The 17,628-nt window shown below is 38.5% G+C and overlaps 1 protein-coding gene across 1 annotated transcript in view; it reads right to left on the bottom strand.

The window, feature by feature from the left end:
- Positions 1–8,332: 8,332 nt before the first annotated feature.
- Positions 8,333–17,628, bottom strand: part of TTC6 (tetratricopeptide repeat domain 6) — a 146,747-nt gene continuing 137,451 nt past the window's right edge. Inside the window, exons 28-32 of the mRNA XM_064486402.1 lie at positions 16,404–16,614; positions 15,154–15,306; positions 14,175–14,345; positions 8,949–9,174; positions 8,333–8,469 (exon numbers count right to left, since the gene is read on the bottom strand). Of these exons, the coding sequence (XP_064342472.1) occupies positions 8,333–8,469; positions 8,949–9,174; positions 14,175–14,345; positions 15,154–15,306; positions 16,404–16,614 (898 nt within the window). The remainder of the gene's footprint in view (positions 8,470–8,948; positions 9,175–14,174; positions 14,346–15,153; positions 15,307–16,403; positions 16,615–17,628) is intronic.

Raw genomic sequence — 17,628 nt, 5'->3', positions numbered from 1 at the left:
CCACTGAAACATGCATTCATTAATGAAACATCTGTCAAGCATCAAGGAAGTGCCCCCCCCCGCCCCCGCCGTCAGGCAAGACAGAATTTTTAAAAGCGCACAAACCTCGTATTTAAACAGTTTGCAGTACGGTGGGAAAGATGAAACATCTTCCTCCAGACACAAATAGCTGTACCCTACGTAGAAAGGAGTCAGTGTCCTCGAACAAGTGAAAGGCGGGGAGGTGGGGAAGAGCTGGGGAGCAAGATGACTCACAGTTGTGTGAATCAAGCCTTCCTGAAGTGGGTGGGGGTCACCCTCTGAAGGATGAGCTGGGTTGAACATGCAGAGATGGAGAGTGAGGAATGGTCCCCACAGAGGTACAGAGAGAAGTTTCTGTGTTTCTGTTAACATTTTAATTTCTACAACCAAAATGCTTAACATTTAACATTTCAGAGCATGTTTTATTAAAACGTTTTCTAGACTACACCTTCTCAAACCTCTAGAGTTCACAAAGTGGGGTTTCCAAACCAGCAGTATCAGCGTCACCCAGGAACCCAACAGAAATGCAAGGGCTCGGCCCCGACCCAGTACCTACTGATCAGAAACTCTCAGATGAGCCCTAGAAATCTACTGTAACAAAGCTTCCATAACTAAGTCAGAAAACCACTGGCCTAGACCTTCTTTGCTTCAGTGTGGCTAGGAATCTCTCAGGAGCTTAGTGAAATGCAGAGTCCTTGGCTCCTTCTCAGAGAATGTTTTCGCACAATGGAGGTAAGGCCTGAAGGACGCATTTACTAAGCATTCTGGCCTATTCTGACCCAGGTGGACCCCAGGCCCCAGCTTGAGAAACACTGGGTTAGAGTCCAGTCTCAGAACAGGAGATGAAGGGAGGGGAAAAGGATGTGAAGAGAGTCAACAAAAACAGGAAAGGAAGAAAAAGAAAAAAAAAACGGCTCGGTGTTTATCAGTAGGAAAGCACCCAGTAAAGAAAGGGTTTGATTTTGAATGCTCTGGAAAGAAAATTAGATCCAGAAAGCTGATACCTTAGTAACTCACACATTTCATAAAGTTTGATGGACAGACCCACCAGGATTTCTCCATAGCCGTAAACAACTCCTCTTTTATAACAGAGGTCTCTGAGTATGACTCCTCTTGACACTACAAGTGTAGAGAAATCACTCGAGTTCTTCCCTGCTTGATGCCCAAGAATTCGATAAGCTAGTGCCGTTTTTAAAAGACTGTCATTTATTGCTTGTGGGTCGCAGGAGAGCTGAATGGCAGAAGTTACTCTTAAAGCCTTGTCCTGTTTAGAGAGTTAGGTCACATTAGCCATTTTCTCTGAAAGCCTCCTTCCTTTCTCCTGGGAACTTTCAGGGTGAAATCTCAGAGGCATGGTATCTAGAAAATAAAGTTGTGGCTCAGGAGGAGCTACACCCTACAGCAGCATGAGGTCAATCACTAGGTTTTAATGTCGAATTTTATCTTCTAGTCTCCCTCATTTTAAGATGAAATTGAATTGCCACTTTGGGTCTAGGTTATTCCAAAAAGAAGATGAAGCATGGAGTTCAGGAAGCTCTAAAGGAACGGTATGCTTTCTGGGGTGCCAAGAGATTTAGTTTCCAGGGCACAGATCTCCCTGAGACCTGCAAGCTGTGCCAGGTGACTCCCCTGAACAGGACGGGGCCTCCGTGTCTGCCCTCCCTTACACAGCTGAGAATGGGGGTGAAGAGCAAAGGCCCTGGGGTCAGACTGCTCAATCTCTTAATTTACATGTGATTTTAAGCAAATTACCTAATCTCCCTCCTGCTCAGTATTCTCATCTATAAGATGGGCATGTGAATCATAATAACTTTTGGGGGTGGTTGTAATAATTAAAGAGATAATACACACAGAGTGTTTAGAAAAGGTCTTGACACTGAATGAGCACTTACCTGTTTTCATTATTCCACATATTTTATTTAGCATAGAGTGGATCTAAGTAGACATGAGGATGACACTTAAAATAGTAAATAAAAACACATGTATCATTGAAAGTACTTTGAGAAATGAATTACTCTGCATCCAGTTAGTCAAAAATCCACTAGAGCAAACTCTAAAACAAATTAAAAAAAAAACCTCAGAAAGAGGAGCCTCCGCCCTTTTCATCTGGCTTTACTGGTATTTCCATTCCAAAGTATTCCTGAAACAGCATTTGTCGAATTTCTCAGGTTGCCTGGGTTTATATTATGGTTCCTTCCTTAAATGTGGGACCTCTGCTCTGCGGGTCTCCTAATCTTTCTGGACCCAAGTTTCCCCATCTGTAAAATGCGCTCATGGGCACCTGCTGTGGAGAGAGCCTCAGGAATAACACTGCTATGTCCCCATGGTGCTGAAGGCTGCTGTCTCATGGTTCCCAGCAGCAGAGGAGAGTGAATGCTGACCCCTATGGGTCTGTGGCACATCCCAAAGAAGCCCCCAAAAGGGAGAAATGTCTCCAAACTCGTACATTTTACTGTTAAGATTCATGTGAATTTTTAAAGTTCTATTCTATGACATTGCTGTTATCTTCTCATGTAAAAATGTTTACACTGCTTTCCAGTTAAATTACTTAAATTTCTCCCTTCTCTTTCTCTCTAACATTCCTCAAGTAAAATTAATACTCATTGGCTACCCATTTACTTCCCTTGTGGTAAAGACATCCCAGGTTCAGAAACCCAAGAGGAAAGTTCTATTCAAAAAATAACATTTCCAAAGCTAACTACACAGAAAAGTTTAGTGCATTAAGCAATTTTCTGGACTGTCAAGGACCTTCAGTTCTCAAACATTCTTCTCCCACCTTGTCTATTCACCAACAAAGATTCAATATGGCAAACACACAGCACAGGAATTGAAAGCAGGAGATGCAATACTAGAGAAACCAACTTTCCACGCAGATGAGAATATACTGCAGAGCCATTACACAACTCATACGTTACTCAGGGTAAACTACACCGAGGAAAACTGTGTTGAGATGTCACCCACATTTCAAAGACATAGAGTTGTACCACAGAATTTGTCAATTCCTGAATAGGGCTCCAAGACTTTAATAAAACCACTGTTCTATTATTTTTAAGAAAGAAGACCTCATCTCTAGTTTTTGTGCAATAACTCACTTTAACTTTGATACTAAAATTCTTACCTCATTCTTCAAATTCAAAAGAGAGATTTGTTCCTCGCTTATAAAGCAAACATATTAAATGGTAGTCTCCCAGTCTAATAAATTTGGAATATTATGATTTCTAATAGGCTTGTTAAAAAAAAACTTATTACTGTGTAATAGTCATAATGCCATAAAATATTAAGTTAAATTCCCAATTACTTTTTCTTTTTTAAAATATAAGTCAAGCTAAATTGATTTTATAGACTTACACAGGTTTCCTATGGAAAGGATATAGGAAAAAAAAGAAACATTTTATGTAACTTAATTAGGGATCTATTCCTTAAGTCTTAGAACCAGAACCACATAAGTAAAAATCGTATTTTAAAGTGTCAAATAATAATATATATTTAGTAACAATAAATGGAATTGTCTAACATATTAACCAATTAAAGTAAGATTAAGGAGCATTTTTATATTTGGACTGTAAATGATGGTTTTTCCACTTAGCGATTTATTTCTTTTAAGCAATGGTTATAAAATTACAAGTATCTTTAGCATAAACCATTGGTCTCTTAAGATTCCTTTCACTATTAAAATTTGTGTCATGAAGTTGATAGATACGTGGAAGCAAATTTCCCAGTGATTTTTTTTCTTTTTCATCAGAGACTTTGGAGATCTTTATGCTTTCAGAGAAGGAAGAGCTCTAAAGTAAAGCAAAATCAACCACATGAGTGCCTGCAGACTAGTACCGTCTCCTTTTGCAAATAAATCAAAATTGTAGTGTTGGGAAGACAAAGACTTCAACTGACTCACAGGTTTGCACAGCAAATTTTGTATTTTCCTTAGAAATGTAAGTGACTATGGTCATATCCTATGTATTTCAGAAAAAGAGTATTTCAAGACTAATTTTTTTCCAAAGGAATGGTGATGGTGCAAACATGGTCCTGAGGTGCTCTGTGAGCAGCACCTGCCTGAACCAGCTGGGCCTGTAAAGGGGGCCTGCCAGCCAGTCCTAGCTGCAAGCCCACTGCAGGCACCCAGGGGAAAAGGCACTGTGCATCATTTATAGAAAATGTTGCCTGAAAGAAACTAACTCAAGGGGTGAAGGACTTTTAAAAATATTTTTCTTATTATAAAACCACGACACGCTTAATGATTTAAAAATGAGTCAGTCAGAAAATGCAAAAATGTCAAAAGTAAAAAATCAAACTGAGCTTCTGTTAAACCTCCCACATACCCTCTACCAACAAACCCTACACCAGCAATCCCATTTGCCACAGGCACTCACTGCTAAAGGCTGGTGTATAAAAATCATTTCAGCCTTTTTATGAAATACAATAGGTATACTCTGTACATACAGAATTTTATAATTAAGTGGAATTATACTGTAAATATTGTTCTACATACGGAAAATCAAATTATCACTGGGAGATTTCTGAGATAGCACAGAATCAGAAAAAGAAAAAAAAAAAGAAGTAGCTGAATTGCCTTAATGGCTTAGTGGATTAAAACTATGACCAATGGTATGATCCATTACTTTACGGGGACTAACTAATAAGAAATCAAAAGATCAGAATGTTCCTATCCACTCTTCCGAGCACCAGTTGGCAGAAAGAGCCAGGAACATGCATATAAATGTTTGCACTCTGGCCATTCCTTCCCCTCATTATAGGTTCAATATACACCATACTCCCTTGACTCCTGCAAAATTTCTTTTTCAAAAAGTAGTAATTAAAAATTTGTTATAGTCTCTTATTCACTCTACTTGATTGGGTTACTGCTCAATTATGTCATAGCATCGTCCAATTATAAAAATCACAATGAGTGGCTGGAGGTGTTAATACATCATGATTGTCAGATATTTCACCCTCATCACCTTGACAGAGTTGTTTTTCAACTGCCTATAGTTGTTTTGACAGCAGATTGAGCTCATTCATTACATCTTGATCTTTCCTAATTCATTCTCTAAGGTTAGTCATCCTATAGTTTTAAGGGTGCCGTGTGTGTGTGTGTGTGTGTGTGTGTGTGTGTAAGTTAGGCATTGTGAAAGCTACATGGATGCTAAGAACCTCCCTACTCACAAGAAACGTTAAACAGGAACAGCACTGAGGACGCATGCTCTCACTGCTTTGACCTTTGAAGATTCTGGGCTTGCCTGGAATCTCTCAGGATGCTCACTTTAGCATAGAAATGAATAGTAAAACATGTATCTTTAGTGTGTTGGGTCACAGTGTCCTGTATTATGCATGTCCAGACCTGCATTTTATTTATCTAAATTCATCAAATATTTATGAAGCACCTGCTGTGTACCAGGAACTGTGGTAAGCCCTGGCGATACAGTGGTGAACAAGACAGACCTAGTCTGTGCCCTTGCAGAGTTCCTGGTCTAGTGGGGAAGACAACTATCAGACAAGGATATATAGGTGAAGGGTGTTCCAAAAGAGTAGGTAGCAGTGCTGTGGAAGCGTAGAGCACCAAGATCTAAGCCGCCCTCCTGGGAAGGGGAAGGACTCTCTTCCTGAAAATACGTCAGCCAGGCAAAGATGGGTGAGGAGAAAAAGAGAGGTTGAACATTGGGATCTCCTACAGGTTGGTCACAAAGTGCCTGTTATTTTTGGAAATCAATGATTCTAAGGCATTAATTAACCTCATTATACTAGGGGTTCTCTAAACTGATTATCTAACCTTTCTGTACTTTATAGTTTTCTTCTGTAAAATGGGAATAATAAGACCTAATTTATAATGATGAAAGGAAAATGTCCTCCAGCTGAGTCTCTGGTCCTTAGTAGGTTTTTAACAAATGATAGTTACCTAATTCTTCTCTTTCTTACTGCCTTTCTATACTGACCCTTCTACTGTCATTCCCAGCTGGCCTGTACTATTAAAGATAAAATGTAAAATATTGCCCGTTGACTGTATTTCAGATTCAAAGCTCAAGATAATCTTACTACTCTCACGCATTTATCTAAGGCTAGGCTGGATACATAGACATGTAAACACAGACATGAATACATACACATATATGCCAGTACAAAGGAAGGGAGAAAGACTGGACATCTTTTTCTGCACATACAATCATCAGACAGACAGAGGGCTCTAGTGTCATTATGACAAGTATTGTTTCACAGACTATGAGTTTATCTTGTTTTATTTCTCGCTAGGTGAAAAGGAGTAGGAGGAGCAGAGGCTTTTAAACTAGAACAGAGGTTGACTCAGCTTCACCATTCACTAGCCTAGTGACCCTGATCATGTAACTTGATCCTTCTGAGCCTCGTTTCCTCATCTAATGATACCTACTACCTTACTAGGCACAGGTAACAAGCAGAGACAGTGAGTGGGAGGCACAGGACACCACACTTTGCCTGCTCTGGCTTGGCCTATGTGTGGACGGAGAGGAAGGCCTCAGGGGAGAACGGTAGATTCATGCGATAGGACAGATCAGCACAGATAGAAGCTGTGGGTATCCAAGGGATATGCACTTTGGGACATGTAGCTTTTTGGCACATTAGATACTATGCTCCGTTATGCTATCATGGCCTTTGGTTTGTATCACTCCTGCCTCATAAGTATTTGTGTGTAATCAGGAAAAAAATATTAAATTACTGATTGTCTTAGCCTGGGTTGCCCCAGAAAGCAGAGCCAAAGGCAAATGTTTCTGTGCAATGACTTTATCAACAAGTGCAAACCCAAAAAAGGAGGAACAGTAATAAAAGGGAGCAAAGTAGGGAAGCCAAAAGCACCAGCACAAGACAATGTCTTGAGTTGGCCGCCAGTAACTGCAAACTGATTGCTTAATTTCCTGGGATGGTCCTCCAGGAGGCTGTATAAACTGAGTGTCTCAGGACCCTCCACCAAGAGGTGGAAGAGAAAAGAGCCTACCTACTAGTTCCATCGTCAAAAGTTCATCTGAATGGGACGTGGGTTCCCTGCACATCCACGGGGCATGTGGGTGGTGCTGGGAGAATCCCACAGCATGTGACACCTCTGCTTTACCAGAGATGCCCCAGGTCATGGGGGAGAGATGTGTGGCAGGTGACAAAGTGAGGGGCGGTCTGTCGGTGCATGAGGCTAGTCTGAATCTCATCTGTAGCCGGGCTGGGACTAAAAGGCCCAAAAACCAGTGAGAACAAGAGGATCTGAAGAGGCTTATTAAAGGTGTCTGATTCACCAGCTGAAATAACTCAGTCCTCATGTGGACCCAAGTACCATGCCAAGAAAATTATCCTGAAAGGATGTGAAGCATCCCCAGAGTGGCTTACAAATTACAATTAACTTTGTGTTGTGAAAACCTAGTACACCAAACTGAAAACAAAGGAAGCTGAGTAGATAGAGGATTTTTTTTTTCCCGTAATGCCTGACCTCAGTGAAAACTGGTCTCTGAGGAGCTGGAGATGTACTGGAAAAATGAAACAAAGAAGGAAAATAAACGGAGTAAAGCAAATCTGAATGAGTTCAAACAAGGAAACCTTGTTTGATAATGAAAGATAAATGAAAGGGGTTCTCTGGTTCACTCAAGAGATAGTCTATTAAGAATTTTTAGCTGTTTTAATTTATTTTTACTTGTCAAATTCTATGAAGCACTAGTTAGAAGGGTATGCGGATATTTTCTATATATTTATCAAATTTGCTTTAAGGAGGCAGAGGGATCTCAAGGAAAGCAGATGCTCAAAATCCTTATAGGTGCTGTCCTGCAACATGAAAAAGAGAAATGTGTTGATATGTTGGAAAAATATGATTAGCAGGAAGAATACAGACCTGTAATAAACATTGTTTAAAGGAGAAGAGAGGAAATGTGCTTGATTTCAATTTCTTTACAGTCATCAGCTCTTTGTTATTTAAATCTGGGTACTGTTAGCTTACATTTAGGTATTGATGAAAGGGTCACTTTTTCTACAATTATGCAGTATTATTTTTAAATGAATTACCTGACTTTAAAGAAAATATCCTAAGTGTTAATATTTCCCTTAAGAAACATTCCCATTTAAATTCTGCACCCTATGAAGCAATTCAGTTATTCCGTTGTTCCGAATCTGCAGAAAATGATCCAAAAGTTCTATAATTAATACATAACAAAAAGATGTTAAAAGGCATTAAAAAGTTACATAAGCCTAAACATAATGAATACAACAACGATGAAGATAATGCAAATTGGTTTTTTTTAGAGCAACAAATACGTTTCAATTTCTGGTAGAACAGCTGTATAAATTGTTACAGAATCCACAGTCTATATCATCATACCACTGAGGTATTTTCCTGAAGATCAAGTGCTTGGTTATAATCAGCCATAGCTTCCTCGATCAGACCTATTTTACCACGAACTTCTGCTCTAAAATTATATACTAGAGCATCATTAGGTTTCAAAGACAGAGCTGTAAATGAAAAAAAAAAATTCAAGACATTTTTATACGAGCACTCAAAAAGAATCTCTTTTTAAAATAAAATTTTAATAATATAAGAATATTACCTATTTGAAAATATTTTTCTTCATATATACCTAATTTAGTTAAATTTAAAATATTGAATCTTTCTAAGAAAATTAACTTGGGGAAACACAGTACAATATCTTTTTTTGGAAGGCTGGCAATGTTTACATATAGTTTTCCTAATAATTTTCTATATCTTATTTTTCTATATCTATATCTATATCTAATCTGTATTAGTTTACTAATACTGTAAGTTATTACATAAAGGAACTTATATTGATTACATTAGAGATATGATATTTAAAATCATTAATTTTAATGTAGGGTTTATCTAGGCAAAAAGACCTTACAATTTTCTTCTTTTGTCATCTGAAAACACGTATCAACCACTGTGATCTAACTCAAAAAAATTACAAAAAATATACCTTTACTTAGGTCTTCTTCAGCTAGTTCATATTGCTTTAAACAGCAGTAGAAGTACGCTCTGTTAAAATATACTGCAGCCCAAAATGGACAGCTTTCAACTACACATGCAAAATCTTCTTTTGCTTCTTCATATTTTTTTAATATTGTATTTGCAATAGCTCGATTCATGGTAGCACATTCATTTTCTGGATCAAACTTTAAAGCCTCTGAGAAGTAGTCACTAGCCTATAAAATGTGAAGATAATGATGATTTGAATATATTTTAATTGGCAGCTATACAGCAATCTGAAGCACTTTTACTCTTAATATAAAACTAAGGCCAGCGGCATACCAGGGAGATAGTAAAAGAATTTCATCCCAGATACAGGTGATAAAGAGGTGCCATGTTTGTAGAGGATGTAAAAGATAATCATAAAATCAACCAAAAGTTGGATCTACTTTTTGTTATCACCATGTGTCAGCAGTTCTAGACAATGTCAGTAATAAAATACTCCTCTCTGCTAAGGTGAAGTGTTCCATAACCCAGCCCCAACTCCCAGCCCAACAAACACAAAAATCCCACTTCCCTGTACAGCACTAGAGAAAGGTAAAATATAGGTTAGAAAAGAAGTTCGCAACAAGAAAATAAAATATAAGTTAGAAAATTAATATTTTTCATATAAAAGCAGAGAATTTAAGGGCTAAAGAGAGAAGCAAATTTTGACAGTAAGGTTCTAAACCATACCAGAAGGGATTAAAAACTCAGTCATATTATGAATAGCTATAAGGAAGGAAGACAGAAGATAAAAATCAGCTTGTCAAGAAGATCAAAGACTCTAGATGATTCACAACTCACCATCAAGCGGGAAGGGACCCTTCAAAGTGTGGTCCATGAACTGGTGTTAGGGCCTTGATTAACAGTAAGTTGGAAAATTTGTAGAAACTGGACCTTCACCACAAATAGCCTGAGATGCTGATTAGACATCCTACCACTCAAGCTGGAAATCTCATCTCTGACTCTATGATGAACGAAAATTTGGCTCCCACTTTAAAACCTACCCTAAAGGGAAGGTCATTTTTAACATTACAGCTTGCGGTCTCTAATTCTTTACCATTCAATTTTTCCCCCAAACACCACAGACTGGCCTCTATCTACCTCCCCCTATTCTGTGAGGTCTGCTTTTGCCAAAGTTGAAGGCATCCTCCAGCCCCGTAGACATTTTCTAGCCCTTTTCTTCCATGGCATTTCTGTGGCATGAACAGTCTTGGTCTCTCCTTCGTTCTTAAAACACTCTCTGTCTTTGAGACAGGGTGTCTCCCAGGTTTTTCTCCTACCTCACTGATCATTTTCAATCAGTCTTCTTTACTCAGCTATTTTTGTCTGCATTTTCCAGGGATTTGTCCTCAGTTCACTTAACTTCCATTGTGGGTGAAATGAAACACTGATAGCACGGTGGCCAGGGGCTCAGATGCCGGAGACAGATTTCTAGGTTCAAATTTGGGCTCTACCATTTATTATCTCTATGAGATATTACTCACTTGGGTGAGTAACTAAAGCTCTCTTTGCCTCAATTTTTCTCATCTGTAAAATGGAGGCAACAAATAGAACTTGACTTTCAGTGTTGCTATGAGGATTAAGTGAGCTAATAAGTAAATTACTGAGAACAATTTGCAGAATACAGTAAGGACTTAGTCAGTTATTATTGACATAGCATTTTTTTTTTTTTGGCCAGTGTCTACAAATGGAGAGATATCACAGCCCTCGGGCAATACTCCATGAATTTTGCTGCCTGTGACTTTTGAGAGGCTATTAGATCAAGATTGGGTAACCCATCTCATCCCAGGACGGGAGTTCTATGCTGTAGTTAAGTGCAGTTTAAGGATCTTTTGAGATGGCAGCAGAATAGACATCCCTCTGCAAAGAGCTTAAAGAGAATTCACTCCTGAACAGGAGGCTGGACTCAAGGTCATTATAAATGAGGCAAGGGAATGACTTGAAGCAGGGCCAAGACTTCCCTCAAAAAGTAATTTTAAGTTTCATCTTAATTCATCAATAAATGACCAGTAAAGGCTACACAATTCTACATCACCAAAGCATGACTTCAATCACGTAGAAGCAAAGGCCTCCCTCAGGTAAAATGACTGAACTCAGTAAAACACAACAGTATGCCTAACTTTGAACAATGTAACTTTCTATTACAGCTTTGAAAATGTATTACCTAGAAAATGAAAGCCCGTAGATGTAACGGGGTTACTTGAAGAACAGGAGCATTAACTATGAAGTAATCAGAGGCCAAGGGCACCTACCACAATGGATGGCCTTGATTCAGCAACTAGTCTAGTGCCTTCATATGTGTGATTACCGAGAAAGCAGATCCAGCTACTCTAAATCACCTGCACTTCATGATGCGTGAAGCTCATCCAAATGTGCTTTAAGATCATTAAGTCACTAACCAACCATAAAAGAAGCCAGAACACATACATGTTTTAACCCTCTAGGGATTATCTGACCTGTGGAGGGGCCCTTCCCCCTGGTCCTAAATCTTTCCGTATAGTCAGAAACAGAGGCCAGGGGAGGGTGCACAGGAACTAGGAGAATTTTCTCCACGGAGAGGCCTGCAGCATAGCAAAATAGCTGAAATACTGCCGTCAAAGTCTGCCTGTCTCTGAAGGGAGTGCAAAGCCCAGGTATCCAGTATATCAAAACAGAGGATGGAATACGTTTTAGATCAAATATTTGGCCAGCTATGTCCCCAGTTTGCGGAAAATGGAGCCATACTACACTTTAGATCTAACCTAAATAGTTTGATATGTGATGCTCATAGAGTTATTAAGGACAACTGAGTTTAAAACATGAAGGTTCCCTCTCATATGGACCTTAAACATTTTTGGAAACAGAAAATTGCTCTGGGCATTGTGTTTGTCTTCATCGCATTAGCTAACTCTCCAATGCAGAGAAACATTGCTAAGACGCAGCCAGAGAGTGGTCTGAGCCTGAGTGGTTTAAGGCAATCGACCTTGGCCTGTCAGCCTGGGAAAACACTAGCCTCCCAGCTGTCCACTGAGGTCTGAGCTACAACAGCCTCATTCACGCCTTACAGAATTAGACCTCGGATAACTCTCTGTTCCAGCATCCAGCCAGCAGCCGGCACCGATGTCAAGCAGCCTCATCACTGGGGTCAGCAAGCTAACTGATCTAATGCAGGAAAGAATAAGAGCTACACCAAGGCAATGGCAGTAGAAACAGAATGGAAAGGACAGATGTGAGAAAAAACTAAGAACCAAAACAGACAAGATGACATGACTGATTAGATGAAGAAGTTGGGGAAGAGAGAGTTATGGCTGGTGCTGACGCTTCCACTCAGGCGACTGTGGAAGACGACGTCCTGAATTGAGACGGGGTTTATACGAAGAAGAGATGGTTTGGGGTAGGAGACAGAGATTAATTCAGTTTGGGCTCTAACGCACTTGTAAAGTATACTGTTATAGCAACTGGTGATACATATGGGCTAGGAGTTCAGAAGAAAGGCGCAGGCTGACATGGAGTAGAAGCTGTGGGTGTAGGTGGGCTTTCTGAGTGAGGAAGTGAAGGGAGGAGAGGAAGGAGAGTGATCCCTCACGCTGATGAGTTTATAATCCAATTGGAGTGAGAAGATAAGAGATTGACGCATGGAAACAACAGAGCCATACTGAATCTGTGTGAGAAGAATTATACACAAAGCAGTGTAGGGTCAAGGTCTCACTTGAAATTTGACCACAAACCTCAAATGAGAACTTCAAGTTGTCTGGTAATCCAACTGCACCCCCCTTGCAGGTTCGCCCTACCACTTGCTACAACAATTATTTCACATTTTCTCTTTTCTCCTCAGAACTCCCAGCCATGCTGTCCCCCTTTTTATCGGTCCACCTTAACTCTTAACTAGTAACCGGTACTCCTATTCCACGGAGAAAATATCATCAGTAAACAGAAATGTGCCTACTATCAAAATCCAGCTGTGCCCCGACTCTGCCCTCCCCCTCTCTCCAGCACCGGCAATTTCTCCCTTTCTACCTGATCCTTTCATTAACATCGGGACATGAGCCACTTTCCCTCATATTTAAAAAAATTAAGAATAAGACCTTCTTACTCCACTTTGGCTATCACCCCCATTTTACTACTTCTCTTCACAGAAGAATTTCTTGAACTAGTTCCATTGTCTCTAATTCTTCACCTCACATTTCCTCCACAACTCTTCCATTCCAGGCTCTGCTTCCACTGCTACTCCGACAACGTTCCTGCCAAAGTCACTGCTGACTCTCTCCATCCTCGTCTTCCTTGATGTCTCAGCAGCACTTGACACAGGACACGTTTCCCTTCTTAAAGCACTTTATCCTTCAGGTGATACCATGCTCTCCTGCTTCTCTTCCCACCATCCTGGCTGGATCCTTCCTTCTCACTCTACACGCTGGCATCTCCTCTCTGCTTCACTTCTGAACACTGGTGTTGCCCCTGGGCTTGCTCCTTAAACCCGTTCTTTCCTATAGAATCTACTCAAGTAACCTCTTATAGTTACACACATATGTTAACACCGATATAATAACATGTATATGAGACTAAATTAGATGTTGATCACTACTCCTTAGTCAAAAGGGAAATAAAATTTCAAGTGCAACACTTGGGAAAAACAAAAATTAAAACATTAAAGACCTAAACACATAGGAATACTGCTGAATACAGTACTTGGAGAAAAGGCATAACCTTAACAACTTATCACAATGTAAAAGAAAGCATGACAGTAAATGAATTACGCTTCTGACTGAAAAAGACAAAGAACAAAATAAAATTGAAGACAAAGAACAAAAGAGTGAATACAGATTAGAAAACACAAAAATTAAAGTTGAACTTGAATCATGTAAATGCATTACAGTTCCAATAAAATAAATTCAAAATATAAAAAATATCATCTAATAACCCAACACTTCCATTTCAGACATTATAAATCGAGGTCCAAAAAACATTAAGTTGTCAAAACCAGAACTAACACACATATCTATCTCCTCACTCCCAGTGAAGTGCTCATGTGACTGAAACCCACAGAGGTGTAAACACTTAATAAATAATTGATTGACATTCTTATGAAAGAGAACTTTTTTGAAAAGAACTAACGAATGATTAGCCTGAGATGTAAAGCCTGAATTTTGAAACTATATATGACAAAGAAAGCATTCAGCGTCAAAAAGAAAATGTCAAGAAAAACTCACATTACCTGGGAAAACTGTCTGTGGTGAAAGTAGATATTTCCTGCATTAAAGTAAGCCAGCGAGTATGTGGGGTTTAGAGAAATTGCTGCTTGATAGTCTCTCATTGCGTTCTGTTGTTGTCCCATAAACTCATGAATCACACCCCGATTTGTTATGAATTCCGCTGTAGTATTGATCTGCAATATAACAGTATGAGTATTTAGCATCTGGGAATAGTACTTATCTCCAATTTCATGTCTGAAAAAATGAAGGTTATGAAATCTGCTTGTGGGAAACTAGTAATTTTATAGTGCAGGTGAAATTCCATTAGAGCAAACATTTTGAGAAAGGACTTGGTATGAAGTTGGTTCAGTGTCAACATTTTGTTGATTTGGTTGCAATAAAACAAATAATCTTAGTGTTTGACTCAGCTCCTTTGCAAAGAATAGATGCAAGGAAAAAGCTTGTGTGTTTAGCTTTGTTAAGCTGGAAAAGAAATTATATAGTTAACATGTTTATTTTTCCTGTGTAGTAGCAATTATCTTTCAGTTCTTCCCACTTCCCCATCTCAAAAATTACATCTACCCAATCTATAAAAAAATGAATAGAAAGTCTAGAAGAAAAAGGAAGATTTTTTTATCACTGCATAGAAAACCTGAGATTTTCACTTGCCGTTTCACTGCAGAAGAAGCTGAGGATTTACACTATTCTTTCTTTAGTTCCTTCGAACCCGGAACGTTATTTCATTTTTTGCATTCATTTTTTATTACAAAATAATATTGATGTCCCATGAAACTATACATTTGCATTTAGTGAGAGGAATCAAACACTTATTAGGAATTTGTTTTTTGAATTTTAAATACATTTAGGTTATTAAAAAAACAAAACAAATACTGTTTTCTCTATAAGTCACTTTGAAAAAGCAACAGAAAACTTCTTACTTAATCCTATTCATTGATGATGTTAATTTATGCTAATTATAATGTAATCTAGGTGGATTTTTACCTTTATGGCAGCGTTTATATCCTGAATTGCGGCGAAATTATCACCCATCTGGAGACAGACTACAGCTCTTCCTTCATAGGCTAGGCAGCTCTTTGGATCAATGTCTATGGCAATGGTAAAGTGGTTCCAAGCTTTCTGGAATTTTCCTTGGGCCTAAAATAATTTTCCATTTACACAAAGTAGGAAATTGTCCATAACATGACAAATGTTTATGATTCTAACTTAAATCAAATAAAGCCTTTAGTAAGGGTATATTTATATTGTGCTAAATCTAAACTACTTTAAACATGGATGTAGGCTGTACTGCAGGGGCATTCAATTGACTGATTACCTCTGAGTGATTATGCTGAAATTTTAATTAATTGAATCTAATTGTCAGAGTCATCTCATATCAATCTTGGACAACATAAAGTCACAACCACCATGGGAAACACCCAATGGTTCTGACAATCACCACAAAATTTACATTGAGCTCTGCACACACAGGCAGGAATCATTTACTTGCTTGGCATTGAATCTCCAGTTATACATAATATACAATAAAGTAAACGTGTTGAATAAGTAAATGGATAAGCTAATGGTGTAAAACCTATCTGATAAACTGTACCAGCATCTGGAATTTTAGGATCACTATACACATTCCATGAAAAATGCATGCAAATCTACCAACCTTAGCACCAACTAGAAAAAAAGAAAAAAGGTCAGGAGAGGGGCACCGTTAATAGGATGATGTCAGAGTATTTCCTAGAGAATTCAGAAGTCCCTATATAGAGGTTTGTCTGACCCAGGCATGGCTGGAGTCCACTTCAAAACTTTCATGCATTGTTTATCCTTTTAGCTTTTCACTAATTCAACAGGACAAAATCTATGGAGCCCAGGTATAAGCTAGTGAGACAAAACTGAGCCAGGCTCTTTTGTGAAATTCATCAGGCAAATTTTAAAAGTTATCTGTAAGTGTGGTAGGTTTAATGGGGTGAGGTAGAAAGGGGTGCAGGCTTAAGGAAACACAAGTTCAGAAGACTGGCATCTCACTAGCACACCAGGTCCCAGGGTATGCTGCCCAGGCAGGCTCTCTGTAACTCGTTAATCCCCTGCTTCCCACTGCTCCGCTGGATACTAACAAGGGAAAGGTGAAGTGCTCACAGCCAAAGAAATAACATGTATTCCCATCATCAGTGAAGGGCCAAATATATTGTTTTTCTTGTCCAACAGGTGTTTTCATGGTCCAAACTATTGTTATATAATATTACCTGCAAATTATAGCTTAAATAAATTCTGGCTTTTGTACACACTGGATTAAAATGCAGTGCTTTCACAAAGTCCTTCTGTGCTTGTCTGGTGGCCTCCTCATGTCCGTATTCCATGTAAGAATTTCCCCGTCCAATGTAAGCATCCAGAAAACACGGATCAATTTTAAGAGCCCAGGTGAAGAAATTGACAGCTTCTTCAAACTCTTTATTTCTGAAAATAAATGAAAATATTGATGTTTTCTGGTGAATTATCTAAGTGCTTTCCTATATATTAACTTTTTAATAAAGAAATGCTTTGTCTCTTAAAAAGGCTTTAATTTTTATTGTCTGTCATAGGAACTAAGTATGTAAGTCCACGTGACCGATGCGAGTCTGACAGGTTCTTTGAAGATACTGGTAAAGGAAATGGGTGACAGGGCCATTTTTATAGCAGAGTATGCTGAGATTATAATCTAGAGTTCTTTTTCAGAATTATATAAATCTGAATGGCATTCCTGAACCTGTTTTTAACAGCTATCAGTGGCCAATATAGAAAAACATGTGCTATTACTGATAAAATACACTATTTACATCTGTTTAAAATAAATTTACTGTTATATATTTAATATGTCCTCTATAATGAAAGGAACTAAATTTTCCCCACGTGGGAGTCCTTACTTCAGATATTCTACAAAGGTAGCCCATTTCACTTTAGATACTAAGAGAGGAAGGGAGAAAAAGAAGTGTATTTTATTTATTAACTTGTGACTAATTGTTAATTAATGTTAATTAATATGTGACTAAATGACAACTCTGTCTCTCTAGCTTCCCTAATTAGTCTCTTGTGGTGAGGTGGCGGCTGTTGAAGGAATCAAATATTTGTTCATGGGTATATAAAATCACTTTTCCATTTAAAATGCATATCTAATAATTATATGTAATCTCAATTAATATGGAGAGTCTAGAATTTTTTTAAAAATAGAATGAAGGCGCTAACTTTGAGTAACTGCTTACTTACCAGGTACTGTGCTAAGTCCTTTACATATGCAGTTTTACTTAATCCTGCCAACAATTCTGTAAGCTTGTTATAATTTTCCATATTTTATAGAGTAAAAGAATATCAAAGCTCAGAAAAGTTTGCACAAAGTAAGTAACATAGTAAATAGCATGCTAAGGTTGCACAGAGCAAATATCTGGAATTCAGACTTAGGTGAGCAGACTCCAAAATCCACACTTTCCCACACAG

The sequence above is a fragment of the Camelus dromedarius genome, chromosome 5, assembly GCF_036321535.1.
Source record: "Camelus dromedarius isolate mCamDro1 chromosome 5, mCamDro1.pat, whole genome shotgun sequence".
Lineage (NCBI taxonomy): Eukaryota > Metazoa > Chordata > Mammalia > Artiodactyla > Camelidae > Camelus > Camelus dromedarius.
This window is presented reverse-complemented; position numbering and strand designations above follow the sequence as displayed.